Below are 21,754 nucleotides of genomic sequence, written 5' to 3' on the forward strand. Positions count from 1 at the left end.
GAGGAACTTTTTGACACGGGTAAAATGGCTCACCATCAAGGGCGCCATTCTGTCCGGGGGATCCTATATCCTAGTCCACGCTGTTCTCCGCTCAAACCTAAAGTCTTTGTGACACAGATTTAATCCTCTGTGTGCAACCGACTGATGTCTCCTAGGACTACGTACAGCCCAGATCTGTGTATTTCCGAGTGAAACTGAGTCTTTCCGCTGAGCTAAAAATAGTATGAATAGGGGCTTGGGCTCATTAAAGCAGAAAGGTATTTAAAAGGCGTCTGACACGGAAGATGGTATCTGAGTCAAGATTCCTATTAGCTGCTACAGTAAAGGGACATTTTGCAGTCCAAGAATTGAGACTGAGTTGGATTTTCTACAGAACAAAATCTAGTCAAACCTAAAACAGGATTTCTTTAGACTGAAAGGGGATTTTTTTAAATAATAATTTAAGATCTATAAACCCTTTATATTGTGCTAAGAATATGGGACCATGCCCACTTTTTGAGTGTTTACCTTTTGGCGTCATTACAGCTGTATTGAGAAAAGTGTGAAAGTTGCAATATTCACGTAGATGGATCAAACTTGGAGTGAATTATCAACACGACCCCAGATTCTTTCACAGGCTTGATTAAGGGCACAAAAAGAGGCGTTGGCCGTGGCCTCGTTGATACAAGAACCGGCACTGATCGAAACTTAATGGACACAGTGTTGTATCAATAATGTCAACCATCATAATTATTCCTAAATGTCTTGACAACTTTCACACCAGAGCACATAATAATGCAAATTTATGTGTTCATTTTTCCACTTTCCCTTTTTTTAAATAAATGAATGCATTTTGTAAATCAATTTAAAAAAAAGGACAAGGTAGGCCTGAAACAATGGTGATATTTGACTCTCCTTTTTGACTTTACTTCTGTTAAGAAAAAAACATTGCTTTGTTTGTCTCCCATTGATTAGACAAACTTGATTTACTGCTTTTTTATTTAGGTCTGTTGAAAGTGCACACATGTGTATAAGAATAAAGAAGGCAGACACACCTTCAAAAACTGAAGAGGAGGTGAACAAAAGCAAATGTAAAGATCTATAAAATCCATCGGAGAGCATTTGTCTGTAACAAACCCTCAAATTGGATGTTAAAACCCAGTCAGGAGTGCTGTTAATGGCTGCTGATAATGTGGAAAAGAAACTGGATTTAATCAAAGAAAGCTAAACACACACAAAAAAATTAATAATAGAACCGTGATGAGAAATCATTTCCAAAACGCATGATTTAAAAGCCAATATGCAGGATTTTGTATTAAAAGCAGCTCCCTGTCTGTGATAAATTAGTATGCGTGTGTTTCACTTGTTTACTCGTGTTTTTAAATTCTAGATATCTGTCTCAGTTCACTGTCATTCAACATCTGGTTTAAATCCTTTCACTTTATGCGTTTTTCTGGTAATTTTGCGATGATTTATATAAACACTGCTCCTCCTCTTTAACTGGTTTCTGCACTCTGATTGCTTTGTGTGTCTTTCTTAATTTTTTATTTTTTTTTGCATTTAGCAGTGGTTGCTCAACCTTATTAATGAGTGCGATCGATTGTGAATGTGATTTTGGTCATTTTGTCAGATTTTGTTTCTTTGATCAGTTTGCAGCTGTATTTCTGGTCTCCATCTGAGTTTTTTCAGTAGCGTTAATTTGATATGCATCTAGTCAGCTTGAGTTTTATTTTTTTTATATCAGTGCTTGATTGATTTGCGAAGAGTACAGTGCTTTTGCAAATATATGCATACCCCTCTCATTTCTCACATTTTTCATGCATTTTATGCAGAATCCTACATCACACCAGCTGTGCACATGTTAAAACTACATTTAACCATTTTTCTTTGTAAAACTGCCCAAGTTCAGTAAGATTGGTCGCTGAAAGACATGAATGCCAATTTTCACATCTTGCCCAAAGATCCCAACTGGGTTTTGTTTTTTCACTGGACCGTTCTATCACATGAATATGCTTTGATCTTAACTACGCCATTGTGGCTGTGATTTTACGTTTACACTTAAAGAAAACTCAACCAGGTTTCCTTTTGAGAGTGCCATGTATTAATCTCCACCCATCTTCCTTTTAACTCTAACCAGCTTTTGCCTGTACATTTCTGATTCCTACAGAAGGTTTTAAACGCAGAAAGCATAGCCCTGTATGATAGAATAAAGACTATGGTGATAAATGTAGTTCGAAGATCTCAAAGTCTTTCAAGTACAGCACCACTACTTCCACAAGGACATCATACACTGAATAATAAGTGTCCTTAAACTTGAAAGCTCTCCCAGACAGTGTTATTAAACTGTGGGTCAATTTTTTATTTCAAATATTAGCTGAAACTTTGTGCTCCCTATTGCCCTGCACTTTATTGTCTGTACTTTGATATGAAGGCTGAGTGATGAGAAATTGCGCTGTCTCTTGCAGCAGTTGCATCACATGTCATATCTAATCTGGGAGCCACTCACATTGATTCACCCCTGTCTTTTGGGTTTAAAACTCGAAGCATCTCAAACAGATCGTTCAAACTTGTTCAAGTGGTGTTCTTTAAAGAGTTTGGGACATGGCATTGCCTTACCTGTTCAGAAATCTCTGAATCTCTTAGTGACTTCACTTTGATGAAACTAAGATTAGTCTTCCAGTGAACTCCCCATCCATCCATTGTCTTTCGTGTATCCGAGATCTGGTGGTGGGCGGGGGGACAGGTGAAGAACAGAAACCCTTAGACATCCGTCTCCCCAAACCATTTCTACTAACGTTGTCAGTCAGTAAATCATTTGTACGTAAACACATGCATGAGTAAAACACCAAATAATGAAGTAGCGCATAGTAGAAATCCAGAAAGACTGGCCTTCTGGAATCGTTCATACTGGGACACCGGGCCCAGATGACACCAATTAGCCCTGATAACACAGCTATGCCCGCTGTTTATCTAAAATACAGAGCTAGGTCAATGAACACAAAATTCTCAAGACGTGCTGAAGGGGGGTGGAATTGTTAGACATGGGAAACACTACTACAAATAGGAATATGCTGAATGTCTGAGGGATCTAAAACAGTACCATCCACTGTCTACCAAGCAGATGATGACTGGAGAGGCTGGTGGCAGGAATAGTCCAAAGGGGCAAGGCAAATTCACTAACCATAGGCAGTCCTGGTTGTGACCATAGTATGCAGCCAATGATTCCCCCAGAGAGGGCAGAGCGAGCGCTTGATCCAGTCAGGAACGGAGGAAGGGCAGATGGTGCACACATGCACTGGAGTAGAGAACCAGGGTGGGACAGGGGAGCAAACGTGAAGGCAGTGAGACAATCTGCCGCTGACTGGCTGTGAAAGGCAGGTGAAACAGCTTGGTGGTTATTGAACAGCAGCAGGTGTTGCAGATTGAGTGGAGCAGAGTTTGAGGAGGAAATGGCCAGCCAGCTCAAAAAACATAAACAAAACCAGATTGCATGACACCTGAGGAAAACAGATTTCTTTTCCAATCGTTTATTGTCTCCATCGTTAAATACTTCACTGATACTGAAATCTATTCACTCTGAATATCCTTTACCTCTACAACAACTTCCACACTGAAGAGTGTTGTGATTAACCTGACTCTGGCCAGATGGATTTTCTTCCTCAGAGCTTTACACATCTATCAGGAATCGCTCCATTGGAGATGTATTTCAGAAGGAGGGGCCTTATCAAAAATCCTTGCATATGATTGGATAAACCACTTGTCTGTCATCTTTATTGACTTGCTACAAGCTCTTGCTAAACCCGGTCGGGAGATGGGCGAAAACATCGTTTCCACAAACAAAAGCCTTCTCTGGTGTTCTTTTAAATAATTAATATTCGGTAGATTGGACAACACTGATGAAACAGCAGCATCAATGTTACCGCCTGCTTCCTCGCTGCGAGCCGCCATTGTTGTCTGAATCCAGACAGCCGCTTCTCTGATACGTCACATCCCTCCCAGCGATCCTGATTGGCTCGTCTATTTTATGTGGTATTGAAATCCCTCCCAATGGCAGCGATTCCAGATGGATGTGTGGAACTGCATCCATCATAACCTGACGAGAGTCAGGTTATGTTGTAAGCTGTTCGAAAAATCCACGTTCATAGTTCCTGACTGGTCAGAACCCAATGAGAACCATTCATGTTGATTCTGGTCACCGTCCAATGTCCATGTGCATCTCTATCAATGAGCACAGGCTCAAGAATCAAAACATACAGAAGGGCTGAGATATGTAGCGGCAATGTATTAACTCACCGACAAGCAGAACCACAAAACTCGATTATGAATCTGTAAATGAGAACATAATGTTTCTTTTAAATGACTATCTCCTCTGTTTTCTTTACTGTAGGTCCATTTCCCAGATGTAGAGCGGGTGGAGTGGTTAAACAAGGTAAAATAATCATGTCTTGTTTTCTACACTAAAGCATTATTTGTCTTTTTATTCATGAAGATGGCTAAACTGGAAGTCAGCTACCCTGCTGCTCTTTCCTGTCCTCACTCGGTCTGCCACACTGCAGCAAAACCAACTCAAACATGCAGCCGTCTACACCAGTGTGAAAAGCATGCAGTAACCTTTGTGAATCCCCATGGCAACAACCAAGATGCGCATTCACAATCACGCATGACTATATATTAAAATAGCCGAGGGGTTTTTGGGAGGTGGAGGTGGAGGGGGGGGGTGAATGAAAATTGCATGCTGTGACGTCCACATTGATGAGAATAACTCTCAGCCTGCTTTCCTAAAATAGAAGCATGCTTTTAATATTTTAAACCCATATGTCACTCGCAGCGTGACACTTGCTGCAACACATACAAAGCCTGCACGTGCAGTTCCGCTTAAAAAAAAAGCGATTTTTCTCCCAATATCGTCCCTCAGACTGTGAGGCAGATGTGGCCGTACATCTGCCAGTTTGTGGAAAAGCTGTTCCGCGAGACCATCGAGCCGGCGGTCAAGGAGTGCCACGCCCACCTCAGCACCTTCTGCTTCAGCAAGATCGACATGGGAAACACAGTGAGTGCAACAGAAACTGCTGGTGTGTGTCTTTTCAGGGGTTACAAAACAGGTCTGCTGTCAGCAGGTGGTGTCTGACAGCTGGGGGGGTGTTAGGGGGGCTTGCTCGGACACGAAAGCACACGACAGAGAGGGCCAGTGTCACGAATAGTTTCCATGGATGGGTGGGTGGGGAGTTGGAAAACAGGCCGACCTTGTGCCAAGCGTGTGAGAGTTGGAGGGGGGTGTTGTCATAGTGTTAATCAGCAGGAGCGGTGCGGTTGCCATAATGGTTGCTGTTGTTATTTTCTAGCCGCTCCGGATCAACGGGGTCAAGGTTTATACAGAAAATGTGGATCGGAGGCAGATCGTCATGGACCTACAGATCAGGTGAGTCGTTCGTTTTCCTCAAGATATCATCCCTCGCTAAAATGACCTACACCAAACGCTAATGACCAGGGTTTTGTTTAAAATATCCTGAGCTTGTGATACAATGGGGTCTAACAAGCAAGCAAAATAGGCCCACAGCATCACAGAAATGAAATGCCGTCCTATATTCATCCATTATTTGACACTGAAACAAGTTTATAAGCCTAGAGAGTGTGCATGTGTACAAAACCTAGCTGCTTTGAAATGTAGGTATATTAATACCTTGAAAAGTCAATTTTCCTATTAATCATGCAAACATTTTTTTTTTTTTTTTTGCAAGAACTCCAGACAGTCACATCATAGACTGATGAAAGCTGAGTATGTTCTGTCAAGGAAGTTTCTTACTGTGTTGTTTGGTTTTCACTAATGTAAAACAGCTGACTCATTAGTAGTAGGCATCGTTGCAAGGACTCTAAATGCTGAACACGAGTCTCACATCAGTTTTATTTTTCTCATGATCATGTCATAAAAATATGTTGGAAATCACCACATTACAGGATAATCAACTTATGGTCTTGAGAAAATTCCTTTAAAGGTCATTAGCGGCGGTTAAGCCTGTCCTCGGTTTCCATACGTTTCTGAAGTAGCGTTTGAAGAAGTTCTTTTGAATAGCGTAACATGAAAGCCCAGAGGAAATAAAGATCTGAAAGAAATGTGATGAAAGGTGATGGAAACTTGATAGATTTTTTTTTTCCTGCCTCTCAGCTTCGTTGGGAACACTGAGATTGACGTGGACATTAAACGCTACTACTGCAAAGCTGGGATCAAGAGCATCCAGGTGAGGAAAAGTCTTTTCGGTGTTCATTCATAGCTCTCCTTTTTTTTTTTTGGTTGAGCTACATTCTCTTTTTCTTGCGTTTGGGTCTCTGCAGCAGCTGTCAGACCAAAGGCACACGGTAGCAGGTAGAAAAGGACACAGAGATGTGAAGCAGAGGTCTGGCCTGTCGTCTCCTATTTACAAGGCTTTTCTACAAAGAATATAAAACCAGATTTATTTTAGGGAAACATTCACACACATAACAACATGGGGAAGGCAATAAAAGATCAGCTTTATTAATAATAGTGAATAGTGAAAGATTTCCCTTTACTTTAGTAAACGGTGTCAATACTGTGTGTTCACATATTGACAACATTTTCAGTTTGTCTGCTGACTGGGAAATAAATGTGAATATTTTTAGTTTGTGTTACCTCCTTCAGTGAAACACATTTTATAGCCATCTTCCTGTCCCTGGCATCAGTCTGAGGAAAGTTTGCCCCATTTCTCGCTTTCATCAGTGGGATATCTGAGGGGTTTTGTTGGGTTAAGTCACTCCACAGCTGAAGGGCTTCTTGCAGGTCACCCCACAGCATCTCATTGAGATGATCACCAGTCCCCATATTCACAAAGATTCTTAGGACTCAAAGTAGGTCTTTGTGGCGTCATTTAGGAAAAGTCTCAGAATAACCCGAGTTCTAAGATTTTTCAGTTTACCTCGGTAAGATAAAAGTTATTCACAAAGCATCTTAGGCCTTCAGAGAGCTTCTAAAGTAACAAAATGTTAGGAGTAGTGAGGAGGGCTTTTAGTAAGGTTAAGAGAGTCTGAAGCATGGAAGATGGTGGAAAGAGATGTTTGGTGCATAAACTTCCTTAAAAATCATACAATTATTATGTAAGTAGATAAGATAAACTTTATCATCCCTATAGGGGGAAATGAATTCGTTTCAGCGGGCCGACGGTTAAAGGTGGCTCCAGCTATCGTCATTTTATTGAGGATAAATAAGAAAATGTTGGATAATCATGAATAAAAACTGGAGAAATTTACAAAGAAAACAGGTGAGGAAGGATTTTCTGTGTTCAATGATAATGTCAGTAGCCTAAATGGTCATCTAGAAGTTGGCTTGGGTTATGCCAATCTTGCAGCGCTTCGCTTTCTAGGCTGGTGCGTAAAAGCACCAAGAGGCACAGAGAAAAAGGCGCATTGATCTGCGGCAACAACATTCAAAGTCTTTTTGTGCCGTGATCCAGGGACCAATTTAACTTTCAACACTCCTTCTCCTCCCAGAGATGACCGGACAGATTTTTTTTCTTACTTATCTTTTTTTCTCCAATTGCCCAATACAATTGCTTTATACAAGCAAGCGATCCCTGTAAAATGTGACAGGTGAGTGCGCGATGATATCAAATAGACAAAGGTAATAAATTGACTGGCAAGTAAATAAAAAAAAAAAAAAAAGCAAAAACAAGATTAGGATTTCAATAAGGTGATTCAAAACATTTTCATGCTGTGTGACAGTCAAGAAATTTTGCCAGTTTTTTTTTTTTTTTCATCATGAGACACTAATTTCTCTCCTTGGATCACTGGGACCACATTTGTGTGGATGTTTTTCTTTTTTCTTTAATATAAACCAATCACAGCTCTGAACAGACAGCAGCCATCTGAATCACTCTTAAGCTAAGACACCTAGGGAGGAGTTTTTAGGCTAAGACAGAAGTTCTCTGAGAGGACTCAGAGTCTTTGTGAATAAGGGTACAGGATGTTTGATTTGGCCCAGGACTTCCTGTTTTAGGAAGGGTTATTGGTATGTTTTGGGTCATCATCGTGTAGCAGGTTACAGCCTAACATTGTTTTTACAGATGGCCTCATATTTTTCTCAAGCACCATCTAAATGGTATAATTCACGGCAGATTCAATGAGGGTGAGCTGGTCAGGCTGTGCTGCAGCAAATCTCCTCAAACCATCACACTTCCACCTCCATGCGTTACAGACGGTGTGAGGTTCTTTTCCTGCACTGTTGCATTCAGTTTAGGCCGAACATGTTCTGCGTTCTCGTGTAGACAAAATTAAATTTCAATCTGGCATGTTTTTGTCTGTATTATCTCTGGAAAACTGTGGCATATTATTTCATTTCAAGAGTCTCTAGAGCCTGTTCTGGGTCCCATTATGATCCAAACTTCTTTTAGCATCTTGCGACCTGCTCTTAGAGTAAACTTGCTTGGACAGCCAGACCAGGACATGTTGGCAATTTTTTTAATGTCCTACACTGTTTTCATACAGTGAAATTTCTGGTTTCCCTCTTTAAATCCCCTCCCAGGCTCAGAAGCTGCTGCTGTCTTCATTATGAAAGCCTCAGATGCTTCTTTTGACCCTAGAGGTCAGGCCGCTCTGATGTCAGCAATCAGGAGCACATCAAACTAAACATCTGCGGTTAAGCAACGATGCACTAATCTTGTAAACAAAAACTGTTTACATGTTTTTTTTTTTTTTTTTCTGTTCACCCAAAGCTGGCTAATCATGTCATGGGTCAGCTGATGTGAGGGTTTGCCTACCCTGTTTGGTCAGTCCTTAACAAATTACTCAACGATGGCAAAAAAAAGGTGCCTAAAAGCGTTTTATTACAAGGAGACAAAATAAAATGATTCCGTTTAAGTTCTAGTGGCATAATTTCCTCCTTTATAAGTAAAACTAAAAATTTTCTTTTATTTCTCATCTAGTTACCTTACTTTTTAACTTACTTTTTAAGCCTAAAGCGAATTCCTGAATCCAACCAAAAGGAGATTTGTCTTTGTTGCTAACTTCCTAAAAACTCTAAGGAAATTGTTCAGCTCGTGTGATTTGCCCTAACGCACACGCTGGTCAAAACTCAATTACAAAACTGATATAATCAAACTCAGGAGCTTATATAGAAATAACATTATAATGCATGGAAGGATACATTATAATTATACTCACTGGTAGACTTTGTTGTGAAGTCTAACTTAATTTGGATCTATTTGGACCAAGGGAATGCTACGTGCGGCTCTTCTGTCTCCTTGGTTATTTGCCTGTTGCTGTTGAGGAACATGAGGCAGAAGGAGAAATCTGCAGTGTTCCTCCGAGTGTTTTTATATCAACCCCTGGGAAACATTTGTTGCACCCTGTTCCAATTATGCAACTCATTCAGCCTCCGTAGAGCATCTCTCCCACAGTCATGATAAACAACATGAACAAGTCGTTGTTTGCTTCAGGAGGGTTGGGAGTAAGTCCTGTCGGTCATTGATCATATATAATTAGCCTTTTGTGGGGTCACACACGAGTTTCTCCTCTAATCCTCTAATAAATCAGATGCCGTATTGAGTTTAAGTCCTCTTCCTTTTTCCGGATGGAGCCATTATGGAAAAAAAAAAAAAAATCAATTAGCCTTTGTTGGTGTAGATCACTCTGTTTTTATTTCAGTATTACTCAATGAGACATATTATCAATTCTTTTATGAACACATGCAGTATCAGGGGTGTGAAAGGTGCCCCTGATTGCACATCAGCCCATAGCGTGATGTTTCAGTGTCCCAGAAATTAGGCTCCTTTATTTTTTCTTCTGTCTTTGTCGTTTAAGTTAAGAAAACACTGTGTCAGTTTTCCGTGTTTAGCTCCAGGGAATATTTTTTTTACCCTGGACTTCCATGTAATGAGTAAAGAAAATAAAAAAAGGGGACTCAAAGTAGGTAAAATCCTCTTGAAATTAGTGTATTTTTCATTGATTTGAGCTGGTAAATCAGACTATTTGCCAATGGAATAGGATTTCTGCACTTAAAATAAGATCAATTCATCTCCATCATCTTATTTGAAGTGCATGATATTTAATTATCTTTTTTATGGGTATAAATTCTCATTCCATTGGCAAATAGTCTTATTTAGCTGCTCAAATCAAGGATAAATATACTAATTTCAAGAACATTTTACTTACTTTTAGTTCCCTTTTTGCAGTGAAGTATTTTATGTAGAACTGCTTGCAAGTTTTCATCACAGAAAAACATGATCAAAAAGGAAGTTTGTGTTGGAATTTTGAACTTCCCTGCTGTGGATCTCAGCAGTATCGTGTTTACCGCACAACACAACTAAACCCCGTCAGATTGTAAAATCCCAGTCATTTAAATGTTACAGCGAAGGTTGGAGGACGGAGCTGGCGGGCACGGAGCCGGCCAGCGATCGGGTTTCCAGCCCGCCGTGTGCTCCAGCTCCGGCCGTTCCACCGCCGAGGAATGTTGAGCTGCAGCTCTCTTAAGCTTTCTGTTTGCATGTGTGCGTGCATCACTGTTGCTCTCTGCTGTGTCTCCACAGATCCACGGCGTGTTGAGAGTGGTGATGGAGCCCTTGCTGGGGGATGTGCCTCTCGTTGGAGGACTGTCCCTGTTTTTCCTCAAGAAGCCAGTAAGTGCAGATCACTCTAGGACTCTGAATTATTCCCTAGAGCATTGGCTGAAGTTACCATAACACAGCGGTGTGAGTCAATGGATTCAGATGAGGGTAGAAGGGGTTAAACTGTGATTTAGGTGTCGAAATAGGAAATGAGATAGCTTCTAAATCCGTGCCTGTCCTGTTCAAATTGTTTAGCATCATATTTAATGAATTCATTTGTTGTGCACAAAAATCTGAACAAAAGTGTCAAAGATTGCCACCAACATCCTGGGAGGGGTATGGGGGACAAAAAGTGTTATTCTAAGTCCTACTTTTGTATTACACTGTCCACTGTTGCATTTTATTAAATGTACTTGATTGTTTCTCCTTTTAATCCCACTTAAACTCTATTGTCTTTGATCATTTTCCTCCTTGATAGGTCAGACGCGGTTATCTTGTTTGGAAGTATGTGCACCATTGTTGATCCAAATTTAGTTTAATGTTTTTTTTTCTCCATTATTTTAAATCCTCCTCTTATTAGTTGCAAATGTTTTCAAGACATTAATAATAGAGAAGTTATTTTGGAAAAAAAGAGAATAACACCGACAAATTGCTTTTTATTTAATTTTATTTACTTTAACAGGGACAGTCGACTAAAACATTGTTACTGATGGGCAACTGATGCAGTGTGCATAGAGCCCCTAGCAGAATGCTAATGTACACCTGGTTTTTGATCCGGGAGAACAAATTCATTCAAAATTACACATTTAAGACCCATAAACAGTACTATAAAATAAAAGTCACATTGCAAAGGTAAAATACATATGGAAAACACAAATGCTGTATTATTGTTCATTTCCATATGTGGGGGGAACCACACAGCAATTGTGCTCAGGGCCCCCAGAAGGCTAGCACCACCCCTGATCTTATCGAGGCGTTTGTGCAGCAGCAGCTTCCCTGTGGGATGTGTTAACGCCAGCTGAGTCCGACCTCCGTTTTTTTTGTGTAGTGAAAGACTGTTCAGATATATCATTCAACTCTGCTCCAGTTCAGGTCCTCTTTGAGCTCTCTTGGGACCAGGTATACGTCTCAGCTGTGATGATTTTCCTCCGATTTTCCTGTCATGCGAAGCACCTACAGCAAACGTCATGGGTTTCACTGCAAAAACGGATCTAAAAATAAATAAAATGTTCTTAAAATTTGTGTTTTTGTCCTAGATCTGAGCAGGTAAATAATATTATCTGCCAATGGAATGAGTATTTTGACCCTTAAAATAAGATATTTAGACATCCTGCACTTGAAATAAGATAATAGAGATGAGTTGTTCCTATTTTAAGTGCAAAAGTCTTATTCCACAACCTAGAAAACAATCCAGGTACACTGTGGGGCAAAAATTTGAAGTACTGCGTACCGTTCCATACTGGCCCAGTTTTTTAAACAATTAATGCAGCTGGTCCACCTTTTGTCCTCTGAAGAGGTCAGATAACATTACTGGACAAAAAAAAATCATCAAAAACCAAAAACATCAAAAAGTACATTGCAGATAAGTCACGGAGACATTTTTGGAGGAGTTTATAGCAGGGTTAGCTTTCACAACAATAATAGAGTATCACAGTAAGACACTGTTTCAAAGCTACCGACAAATGGCCATCAGACTAAATTTAGAGGTCAGGATTAGAGAACAATAATGAAGCAGCCATCAGGACCGTGGTAACTCTGCAGGAGCTTCAGGCCAGAGAAACTGCTGATGGTCCAGCCGTTATCCGCACGCTCCACAAATATGGCTTTCTTGGATGAGTGCCCTGAAGAAAAATATTTTTTAAATAAATAAAAATTAGGTTTGCAGTTTGCTGCAAGCCATGTAGACACAGCAATCATGTGAAAAAAGGTAGTCTGGTTAGACGTTGCAATATGGAACTTATTGGCCTCCATGCAATATGATATTTGTAGAAGTGAACTAAAACTTGAACCCTGAATTTGAAAAAATGTTTTAACACCATATATCATTTACTATTGGTTTCACAAATCCACTACATTTATGGGCTACTTTGTATTGGTACATCATCTAAGATCCTGGAGGTAGTTGTTGAATTTTGTCAACATGTAAAAAAAGGTTTAAGGTGCTATAAGTACCTTTATGTTACACCTGATGAACCAGTTGCTGCTTTTTCTCCTACTAATCTTAAACAGGCAGTAATTAAAAACAAAATCCCCCTGAATCAGTTCATGTAATGTGCCTGGATTACATAAATCAGCTTAAATTTCCTGCTTTATTTTGTTTATTTTCTCCCTTTGTTTGGAATACTATCAACCACTGTCTGATATAGTCATCGGGCATAATTCGCCTGCACGTTGTTGGTATTTTCCAGTGCACGCGCTCCATTGATCTCACAGTTCAACACCTCTGCTGAGCCGCCGCTGCGATGCTTAAAATTGTTTGACCGATTTATAGCAAATGCTTGGACTTGGTGGAGCTTTAGCGGCGCTTTAAATAGCTGCAGATCAAGCCAGACCTACTTTTGGCAGATTTCTATACCCAAGGCTCCCGGCTAAAGCTCGAGTGGAGCTATTACTCCTCAATAGGAGGCTGATGGAAGAAGCTGTTTCAGGCTGTAAATTATGATGTAATCCCACGTGTGAGCAAATGGTAGCATAACAGCATTACTTTGCAGCAATAAAGATGAAATAAAATGCCAAATCAGTAGAAAACTTAAATCACAGGAACTTGCGTGGTCCGGCTCTTAAATAATGCAATTCTTCATTTCCTGCAAGACTGGTCGCTGAATGATAAATGAGAGACTCCCAGACCCTGTGAGGCCTCGGCCACGTCTGGCCTGTGTGTGATCGCAGTAGATGTGGCTCAGTGCGGCGTAAACAGAGGATGCAACTCAACCCGCACTGAGGTTTTATTGCTGCAGCTCTGATGAACAAACACTTTGTTTAATGATCGCTGAAGCCGAGGACCACGCTCAGAACATGATTATTACGTTAGCGGTTAATTAGCGCGCTCGTTCGGATCGGACGTCCTCATCAATTAACCCATCAGTGTTCACGCAGTGAAAAGCACAGTTGGTTCATTGAACCGGCTGCCGTCTCATTATTTGTAAACAAAAACGTTTAAAGGTCATAATTTCCTGATTTTTCTTTAATTGTGATACAATGAAAACATTTTAAATTTACTATAAACCTTAAATATGAAACATCTAAATCCTCACTTGAGCCAGAAAATATAAGATTTGAGTTTAGCCCCAGATCTCTTTGATTCGCGGTGAGGCTGCTCGGGTCTTTTCAACGTCTCTAGTGGAGATGCTTTTGAAGCCACCAGTCCACAGGACATGAGGGGCTTCAGAAGCATCTCAAAATGGCTCTTGGTTATACTTTTTTTTCTCTTTTTTTTTTCAGAAGATATTTGAAAGTACATAGCCAGACAGTACATATATTCTATATCATGAAAGTACACTAGATTAGTATTATATTAGATTAAATCAGATTAGGGTAAAAAGGTACTTCGATCAAAAATAAGTGTTCTTACTGTGTGGACACTTTGAGCAAAAGCACAACAGTTTAGCATGGATAACATGATCTGCATGATCCTCAAAAAGGTAAAAAGTTTTTTTTGGCCCCGATACCGATACCCGATACCTGGCTGTGCAGTATTGGCCGATACCGATACCATCTGTTTGAAATTGATGTGTATGTGTGTATATATGAAGAACTGCATACTACTTAGGGTAGTAGATCTTTTTATTGCCTACCTGGAATGGGTTACAATAGTTGAATAAACTTTTGGCTCTCAAAGGCCAGAATAGTGCAACATTTGTAAAATTATAACATGTATAATAGTAGTGCAACAATAAGACAGTAACATTACATTAATAATTGAATAATCTCTTTTAAACCCCGAGTTTTGGCTCTCAAATGCCAAAATAGTGCAACTTTCATGAACTTATATAACATGTATAATACTAGTCGGGAGAGAGAAGGCTGTGTTCAAGTGACATACAAACCCGCCGATACCGATACCACCATTTTAGTGTTGGATGGTGTCCGATACTGGTATCGTATCGGTGCAACACTAATTTCAATCCTATAGAATATGTGGATTCAGAGCTAAAAATAATGTGCGAGTAAGACAGCATCTACGAAATCATTCGTCTGGAGAGGAAAAGGTGAATCAAATAAAAATCAAATCAGTTTATTTATAAAGTGCTAATTTACAACAGATGTCATCTCAGGGCACTTTACAGAGTCAGTTCAATCAAATCATACAGATTAGTCAAAGGTTTTCTAAGGAAACCCAGCACCCAGCAAATTGCATCAAGTCATTAATTTGCAGAATTCACTTCTCCTGGCAGTGCGCGTAGCCAAAATGGATATTCTCCTGCATTGTGTTGTTGAATTTGCAGCAATCCCTCATACAGACCATGCATGTTGCAACACTGGAGAGAAACTAGATCTGCAGTACCCCCCTGGTGGTAGTGACCCCCACAATGAAGACCTCTAATCTACGCCATAATGCCACATCATCCAAGTGTTCCCTTTTATGGCCGCAGGTGTATAAAGTCCAGCACCAGGGCATGCAGACTGCTTCTACAAGCATTTATGAAAGAATAGGGCCGATCTCAGGAGCTCTGCCAATTCCAGCTGTGTTAGGATGCCACTTGTGCAATAAGCACAGTCATGACATGTGCTTGCCACTAAATATTCTAGTATCAGCTCTTAGTTTTATTATAGCTAAGTGAAAGCGATTGGAAACAACGGCAGCTCAGCCATAAAGTGGTAGGCCAGAGCGGGATCTGTGGAGGCTGGGGGCACGTGGCGCGCAGCGATCAACAAATTCCTGAAGAGTCAGACCACCAAGCTTCATGTGTTCCTCAGACTACTTTAAGAACAGCTTTGTGGAATGGTTCTCTGTGGATTAGCAGCTGCATACAAGCCTTTTTCACCCCAAGTGCAGTGCAAAGCATGACATGCAGTGGTGTAAAGCATGCCCACACTGCACTCTAGAGCAGGGGAGACGTGCTGTCGGTACACTGAAAAAATGGAACTAAAAATAAGTAAAATGTTCTTAAAATTAGTCTATTTGTCCTTGATTTGAGCAGGTAAATAAGATGATTTGCCAATGGAATAAGATTTTTGCACTTAAAATAGGAACAATACATCTCCATCATCTTATTTCAAGTGCAGTATATCGAATTATCTTATTTTAGGGGTCAAAATACTAATTCCATTGGCAGGTAATCTTATTTACCTGCTTAAATCAAGGACAAATACACTAACTTTAAGAACATTTTACTTATTTTTAGATCCGTTTTTGCAGTTTAAGGACAAATCATGCCGCTCTATCGGATCTGGCGGGCAATCAAAGCAATGGGTTCGGGTTTGGCAGTTGCCAGGAAGGAGAGCTGCACTCGTCGGACTGCAGTATGTCAAGTGTGTCGTTTTGTACAGGCGGGACTATGGTGTGGGGCTGTTTTTCAGCAGTTGGAGCTCGGCTACGTCGTTACAGTAAAAATAACGACCAACGCTTCAGCATGTCGAGACATTCTGGACAAGATCACGCCCCCAACCTTGTGCGAAACTGTTGAGGACTACACAACATGATTACACACTAGTGCACAAGGCAGGGTCCATACAGAGATGACTGAGCGAGTTTAGCGTGGGCGGAACTTGATTAGCATGCACAGAGTCCTGGCATCAACCTCACAGAACATCAATTAAAGCACATTTTAAGGGGCATGCGTTCGTGGTTCAAAATCTTCACGCATCACTCACATATTCTTGCAGTCAGATGAAGTCAGTCAAACAGAGGGAAGGGGAAGGGAAAGGGGTTTTAGTGAGTAGAATACCAAAATAAGTAATCCACATCACACAAGTTCTCTTTTATAGAGCCCATTTGTTTACGTATGGAAATGTCGCTTTGCAAGTCAGTAGTAGAGTTTACCTAAAGCATCGTGGGATCGAGGAATAAGGCAAATACTTCTCATATTTCGAGACCTTACAGATGAACATTTTGGCTAGACTGCATTTAAGGTCTAAGTGATTTGGAAAAAACAAATTCTAAGGATGTTAGGTTTTTTTTGTGTAAATTACAAAAGCACTTAAGACTAGATTCTACAGACTGCTATCTACACACAGGTATCTGTAGCATGAAGGAGGCACTCAAGTCTTTAAGCAAGAAAGACTTTTTTTTTGGTCTTTTCCTCATTTGGCCAAATGTAAGCAATACAAGGCACAGTAAAGAGTAGGTCTTGGCCCTGCTCGCTGTCATCCAGGTATTGGTATTCTGCACTGGGAGCTCAGAAATACCGACTGTTGTCCCCAGAGACATATTCCTTAAAATACACCCGATGGTTTCCAGATTGAGTGCCCACTGAGCAGTTATTGATTGAAATCTCAGCCAGACAGCAAGACAAACATACTGGATCTTTATGGAGGTCTGGATATTTCTTAAATTTGCTGTTATTTAAATAAAAAAATGTAATTAAAGAATAAAAAAGTAGCAGCTGTGCGAGGCAGAAGGAGAAAGCGGTTAAGCTTTAACCTTCAAAAATGCAAGTCCTCTCCATCTTATCAACCAAGCCACATCCGAGAGGTTCATTTTGGAATATTTTCTCGGCACACGCTTGTTTTGTCAACGTCCTGGAGTCTTGTATCTACTCCGCGATTCCCCCCCTGGGAGTCCTCCACCCAATCATTCACAGTCCCGCAGTCCTCCCCCTCCACCATGCAGCGCTCGCTGTTGTATGCTGTAGTCTGCTGCAGTGTGAGCACGGGTGCCGTGAGAACAAGGGTGAGAGAAGCTCATTAAGAAAACACGGCTCTTAGAGCTCGGAGGCAGGAGAAGATCAAAGCCCACGGAGAGGCTGATCCAGCTTGCGTCTCTCCGACTTCTTTATTCCGGCCTCTCTTTGATTCTTTTTTATCAAAATACTTCCCCCGTCTTTTCCTTATTGGAACTGGTACGTTTTTCTGCGACGCTGAATAACAAGGACAGTAACTTTCCATTCAGTGCAAAATACAAAGTCCCCCACCTCATTATGTTGAAAACTAATGAGAGCCCAGATGGCCTCTGTGGCTTTTCTGAATATTTCAGTAAGCAGGTGTTTTTTGTGTGTTCTTTTTCTGTTCAGGGATACCAGCTTTCAATACTGTTTCCCAGAGCCATAAACTATGGCTAATGTTGCAAGCAGCATTTATTTTAAACACTCTTTCCTCTGTAATTTGTGAAATGTCCAACACATTCAATTAGGTATTTTCCTTCAACTCTCTACAATTGCCATCCCGAGCAGATAAACATCCGAACTTAAGGTTGATATCGATGATGGTTACGTGATTATTAAGGTTATCTTTTTTTTTTTTTACCACAGACTGGTATATGTTTTATATATGTGATTTCACATATATATAAAGAATCAAATAAAACGTCCACTTTATCAGGTCCAGGTGCTGAATTGCTGATCTGCTGTCATTTTCACACATATCCATCTCATGGGTTTGCAAAGACAGCTCAGAAGAAGGGAGCACATTGATCGAGCTGCTGTTATGTGGATGTCAATGGTTAAAGGAGAAAAGGCATACTGGTTTGACATGATAGAAAGGCAATAATAGCTCAAATAGCCTTTGTGTAACAACAATGTATATGACATACTATCTTAAACACAACACGTCAAACCTTGAACCAGATGGGCTAAAGCAGTAGGAGACTACTTTGGGTTTAGACCAGAAAGCTGGCTATAATTGACAACTAGACAACAGGAGATTGAAAAAAAATGTTGCCTGGTTTAATGATTATTTCACCTGCGATATTCAGGTTTGCAGAAACGTGAAGGCCGACCTGTTTATCGTTGCTAGCTAATATCCGTCCTGTTATGATCAGTGTATGCATCTTCTGATGGCTACTACAAGCAGAACAGCGCATCATGCATCTGTAATGGAATAAGTTGCATCTTACTAAGGTCTCAAGAATGTGTCAAACTTATGGTTTATGTTTTAAAGCATAATAAAGTTTTTTTTTACTTTATTGTGCTTTCTGGACCCTGTGTAAAGTATGTGTCTCTGCTTTGCCACTCTGCCAGAACTGGTTTCTGCAGCTGCGAGAGATAAAGAGGATTCTTTGTGTCACAGTCTTTGCTTTCATTTCGTTCAAGATACATTATTAAATCTGAACAATTTTCACCTTAAAATTGCTTGGATTACCTTATTTTCCGTCATATAACACAGCTCAAATCATCTCAAACCTGCTTCTCGAACGCGGCAGAGAGCTCACAGTATGACCGCCATTATCACCTGATCTCAATCTAACAGAGCATCTTTAAAATGTTCCATCACGGATGTATAGCCGACAAACCTGCAGCAACTGCATGATTCTACTGTCTCTTTATGAACCACGATCTCTGCGCAATAAATAAAAGAAGGCAGTTTTGAAGACAAAAGAGGGCCCGGCTAAGTTAAAACAAGGTCATCTTAATAAAGAGCGTCCACTGAAATGAGACTGAATTTAGTCTTGCCTAGAGAATATTGATGATGCGGTATCTTCCTTGAGATCTAGACTATCAAACAGCTCTTGGGAAGGAAGGAGCAGCCAGTGTTACATCTCTTGATGTCCAAGCAGCAGAAAGACTTACCTGAGAAATCAGTGTGACTCCTTGGTCAGTAGTGTCTGTCCACCAGCCTACCTCCAGTCTCTATGGTAACCAGCGGTTGTACTGGCCAATAGCCACCAACTAGTGTGACCAGTACTTTTATTACTGCTTTAGGTTTTAGCTCAGGTTTGTGCCAGAGCATCAGGATATCAGTTTTATCAACACCTGCCTTTGTGCATGGAAAGTTGCTAGCTACTAGCGCTGCTGGTACACACAGCTGTAGTTGTCGCTTTGAAAATGGTAGCAAAGGAAAACACAGCAGTCTCTTACGCGCACGTGTACCTGCTACGTGCACATGTGCAATCCATCCTGTTATCTAGAGGACATAACCAGTAAAAATCAGTGTCGTAGTGATCTTGAAGCACTGGCTACCTCTACAACAGGTGGTTATGTAGAAGTCAACAATTATCTCACATTACATCATTGAAGGCTATCGTTATCTTCATCAAAAAAACAAAAACAAAAATAAAACTAAGCCAACAACATGCCTGTGCACATTCTCATCCGGCTTATCACAACAGCAAACACGATTACATCATAGGCAACTAGACTCTCAGTCAGTTTTTCTGAAAACGTTTTGAGCCACCAGAATTGACAATAACCTGCACTGTAGTGCTTGTGAATGTTTTTCCCTGCCATTCTCAAAAAGGACAATTAATATAATATTCATAATAATAATTTATAATAAGTTGCTGCTGTACTATATTATATTATCCCAAGTTCTATAAATAGACTGTAGTTTTTCCCCACTGTTAAACTTGAATAGCTTGTCTTTTTTTACCTGAGTATGCCATATTATCAATAATTGAGCAATATTTATTTACTTTTTATTTTTAGATTTAGAATATTTAGAGTACACTAGCTTGTTTGAAGGAGTTTCGTATCTTACTTTATGTTGTGGAAATCAATAATTTTATAATAATTTTGGGGTCTTCAAAAGTGGTCATGTGATTGTTTTTAAAAATTTTGAAGAAACACAAAATCTATTTCTTGCACCGTTTTTGGATTCAGGACCAAAGCAGCTGTTAAAGGTTGTTCCTCTGGCTGAATGACAACGTCTGGTTACGTTATGGGTCACATATGGGCAAAAACATTAGATTTGGGTCAAACAATGGTCAAACAAAAAGCCTAATAATTCTACACTGAACAGTGCTTCTTCAAAATACTGTTTGACATTTGTATAACCTCTATTCAATTTGTTAAAACAGAAAAAAGGGACCATTTACAAAGCTGTATATATTTAGAACCTTTGAATCAGACAACCAAATAAAAATATCGACTCATCGTACTTTGAATGAACTATTCTACGCTGGTCGAAGATCTTTTGTCAGTGTTTGTAATCTGATAAACCTTTACTTAGTTAAACAAAAAAAGAGAAAACGTTTTCTCTTTCTTGTAAACCTAATATTGCTAAAAGAATCGGGACACCCACAATAGCAACACATATAAGTGTAATCATATTTTTGTTCATCAGAAGATAATGTTCGGTTGCTGTTATAATAGTCTGTGGGCCTCCCTGTCCTTTTTTTAGTAAATTATCTCATAATTTATCTCTGAACAAAGAATATTACTGGCTGCATGATGTCACCAAGAAAAAAAAAAACAGTTTTTTCCCAGCTCCTTTTCTAGGAACAATCCGCCTTTTAACAGTTTTAGACATGTCTAGATGAATCACCATGGTAGCAGACAGGAACTCTTTTCTCGCTGGACTGAAAGGACCGTGTGGGGCAGAAGTAATAACAGAGAAGAAAGCAAAAAAAAAAAAAATACATTTATTTGAGACAAAACAACACTGCTGGTCAATATATTAGAGAAGCCAGGAACAAAAACATTGTGTTTGCATGATGTCTGCCAATTTTTTTATTGTTGAGATCAGAGCATAAAAGACTCAAATTTGTGACCAGCTTAATTTGGGTGTTAGGATTTATCATCAAGCCTTTAAGTTAGTAGATAATAACTTCCTTTCTTTACGCTCCTACAGCAGAGTTGTGTGGCAGGAGAGGTTTCCCTTAGGCTACCCAAACTCCAAGCTGTAATTGCTGGATTGTCCCCACAGCATACCTTTAAGATCCTTCCATTTTCACAAGCAATCGCTGGAAAAATCCCTAATTGCATAATAAAGACAGGCTGCAGTGTTCTGCCACTAAGTAATGGGTTTTGCAGCCAGATATTCAGGGGTTTTCTGCCGCTTACTAGGGATGCTGCAAAAAAAAAAAAAAACTCCTTTGCCCATTTCTGTGAGCTGACATAATGCCGTTTGGCAGGTCTGGGGAAAAAATATCCTTCTGCTTCAAAGCTTGGTTTTCACTTAGTGATTGTATGTTTGCTTTAAGTATGAATTTGCATGAGCACAGCATCTCAAAATACATTTATAAAGTATAACATAACAGAGCTCAATGGGATGGACTTAAAGGGTGTATAAAAACTCAAATGTCTTTTTTGTTTGATTCCTTTTTAGATAAGTAGACAAAAAAAACAAAATAAATGTGTTTTCCTACTGTCTTCTGAATGGGATTTATTTTATAAACGAGCGATGAAAAA

General features: G+C 39.9%; 1 protein-coding gene across 4 annotated transcripts in view; it reads left to right on the forward strand.

Annotated features, from left to right (window-relative positions):
- esyt2b (extended synaptotagmin-like protein 2b) overlaps positions 1-21,754 on the forward strand; it is a 63,455-nt gene that overhangs the window by 5,418 nt on the left and 36,283 nt on the right. For all 4 annotated transcript variants that reach the window (XM_036125212.1, XM_036125214.1, XM_036125213.1 and 1 more), the window contains exons 2-6: positions 4,367-4,408; positions 4,895-5,029; positions 5,322-5,398; positions 6,143-6,215; positions 10,512-10,601. In XM_036125212.1, coding sequence (XP_035981105.1) covers positions 4,367-4,408; positions 4,895-5,029; positions 5,322-5,398; positions 6,143-6,215; positions 10,512-10,601 — 417 coding nt within the window. The remainder of the gene's footprint in view (positions 1-4,366; positions 4,409-4,894; positions 5,030-5,321; positions 5,399-6,142; positions 6,216-10,511; positions 10,602-21,754) is intronic.

The sequence above is a fragment of the Fundulus heteroclitus genome, chromosome 21 (genome assembly GCF_011125445.2).
Source record: "Fundulus heteroclitus isolate FHET01 chromosome 21, MU-UCD_Fhet_4.1, whole genome shotgun sequence".
In the NCBI taxonomy this organism is placed as follows: domain Eukaryota; kingdom Metazoa; phylum Chordata; class Actinopteri; order Cyprinodontiformes; family Fundulidae; genus Fundulus; species Fundulus heteroclitus.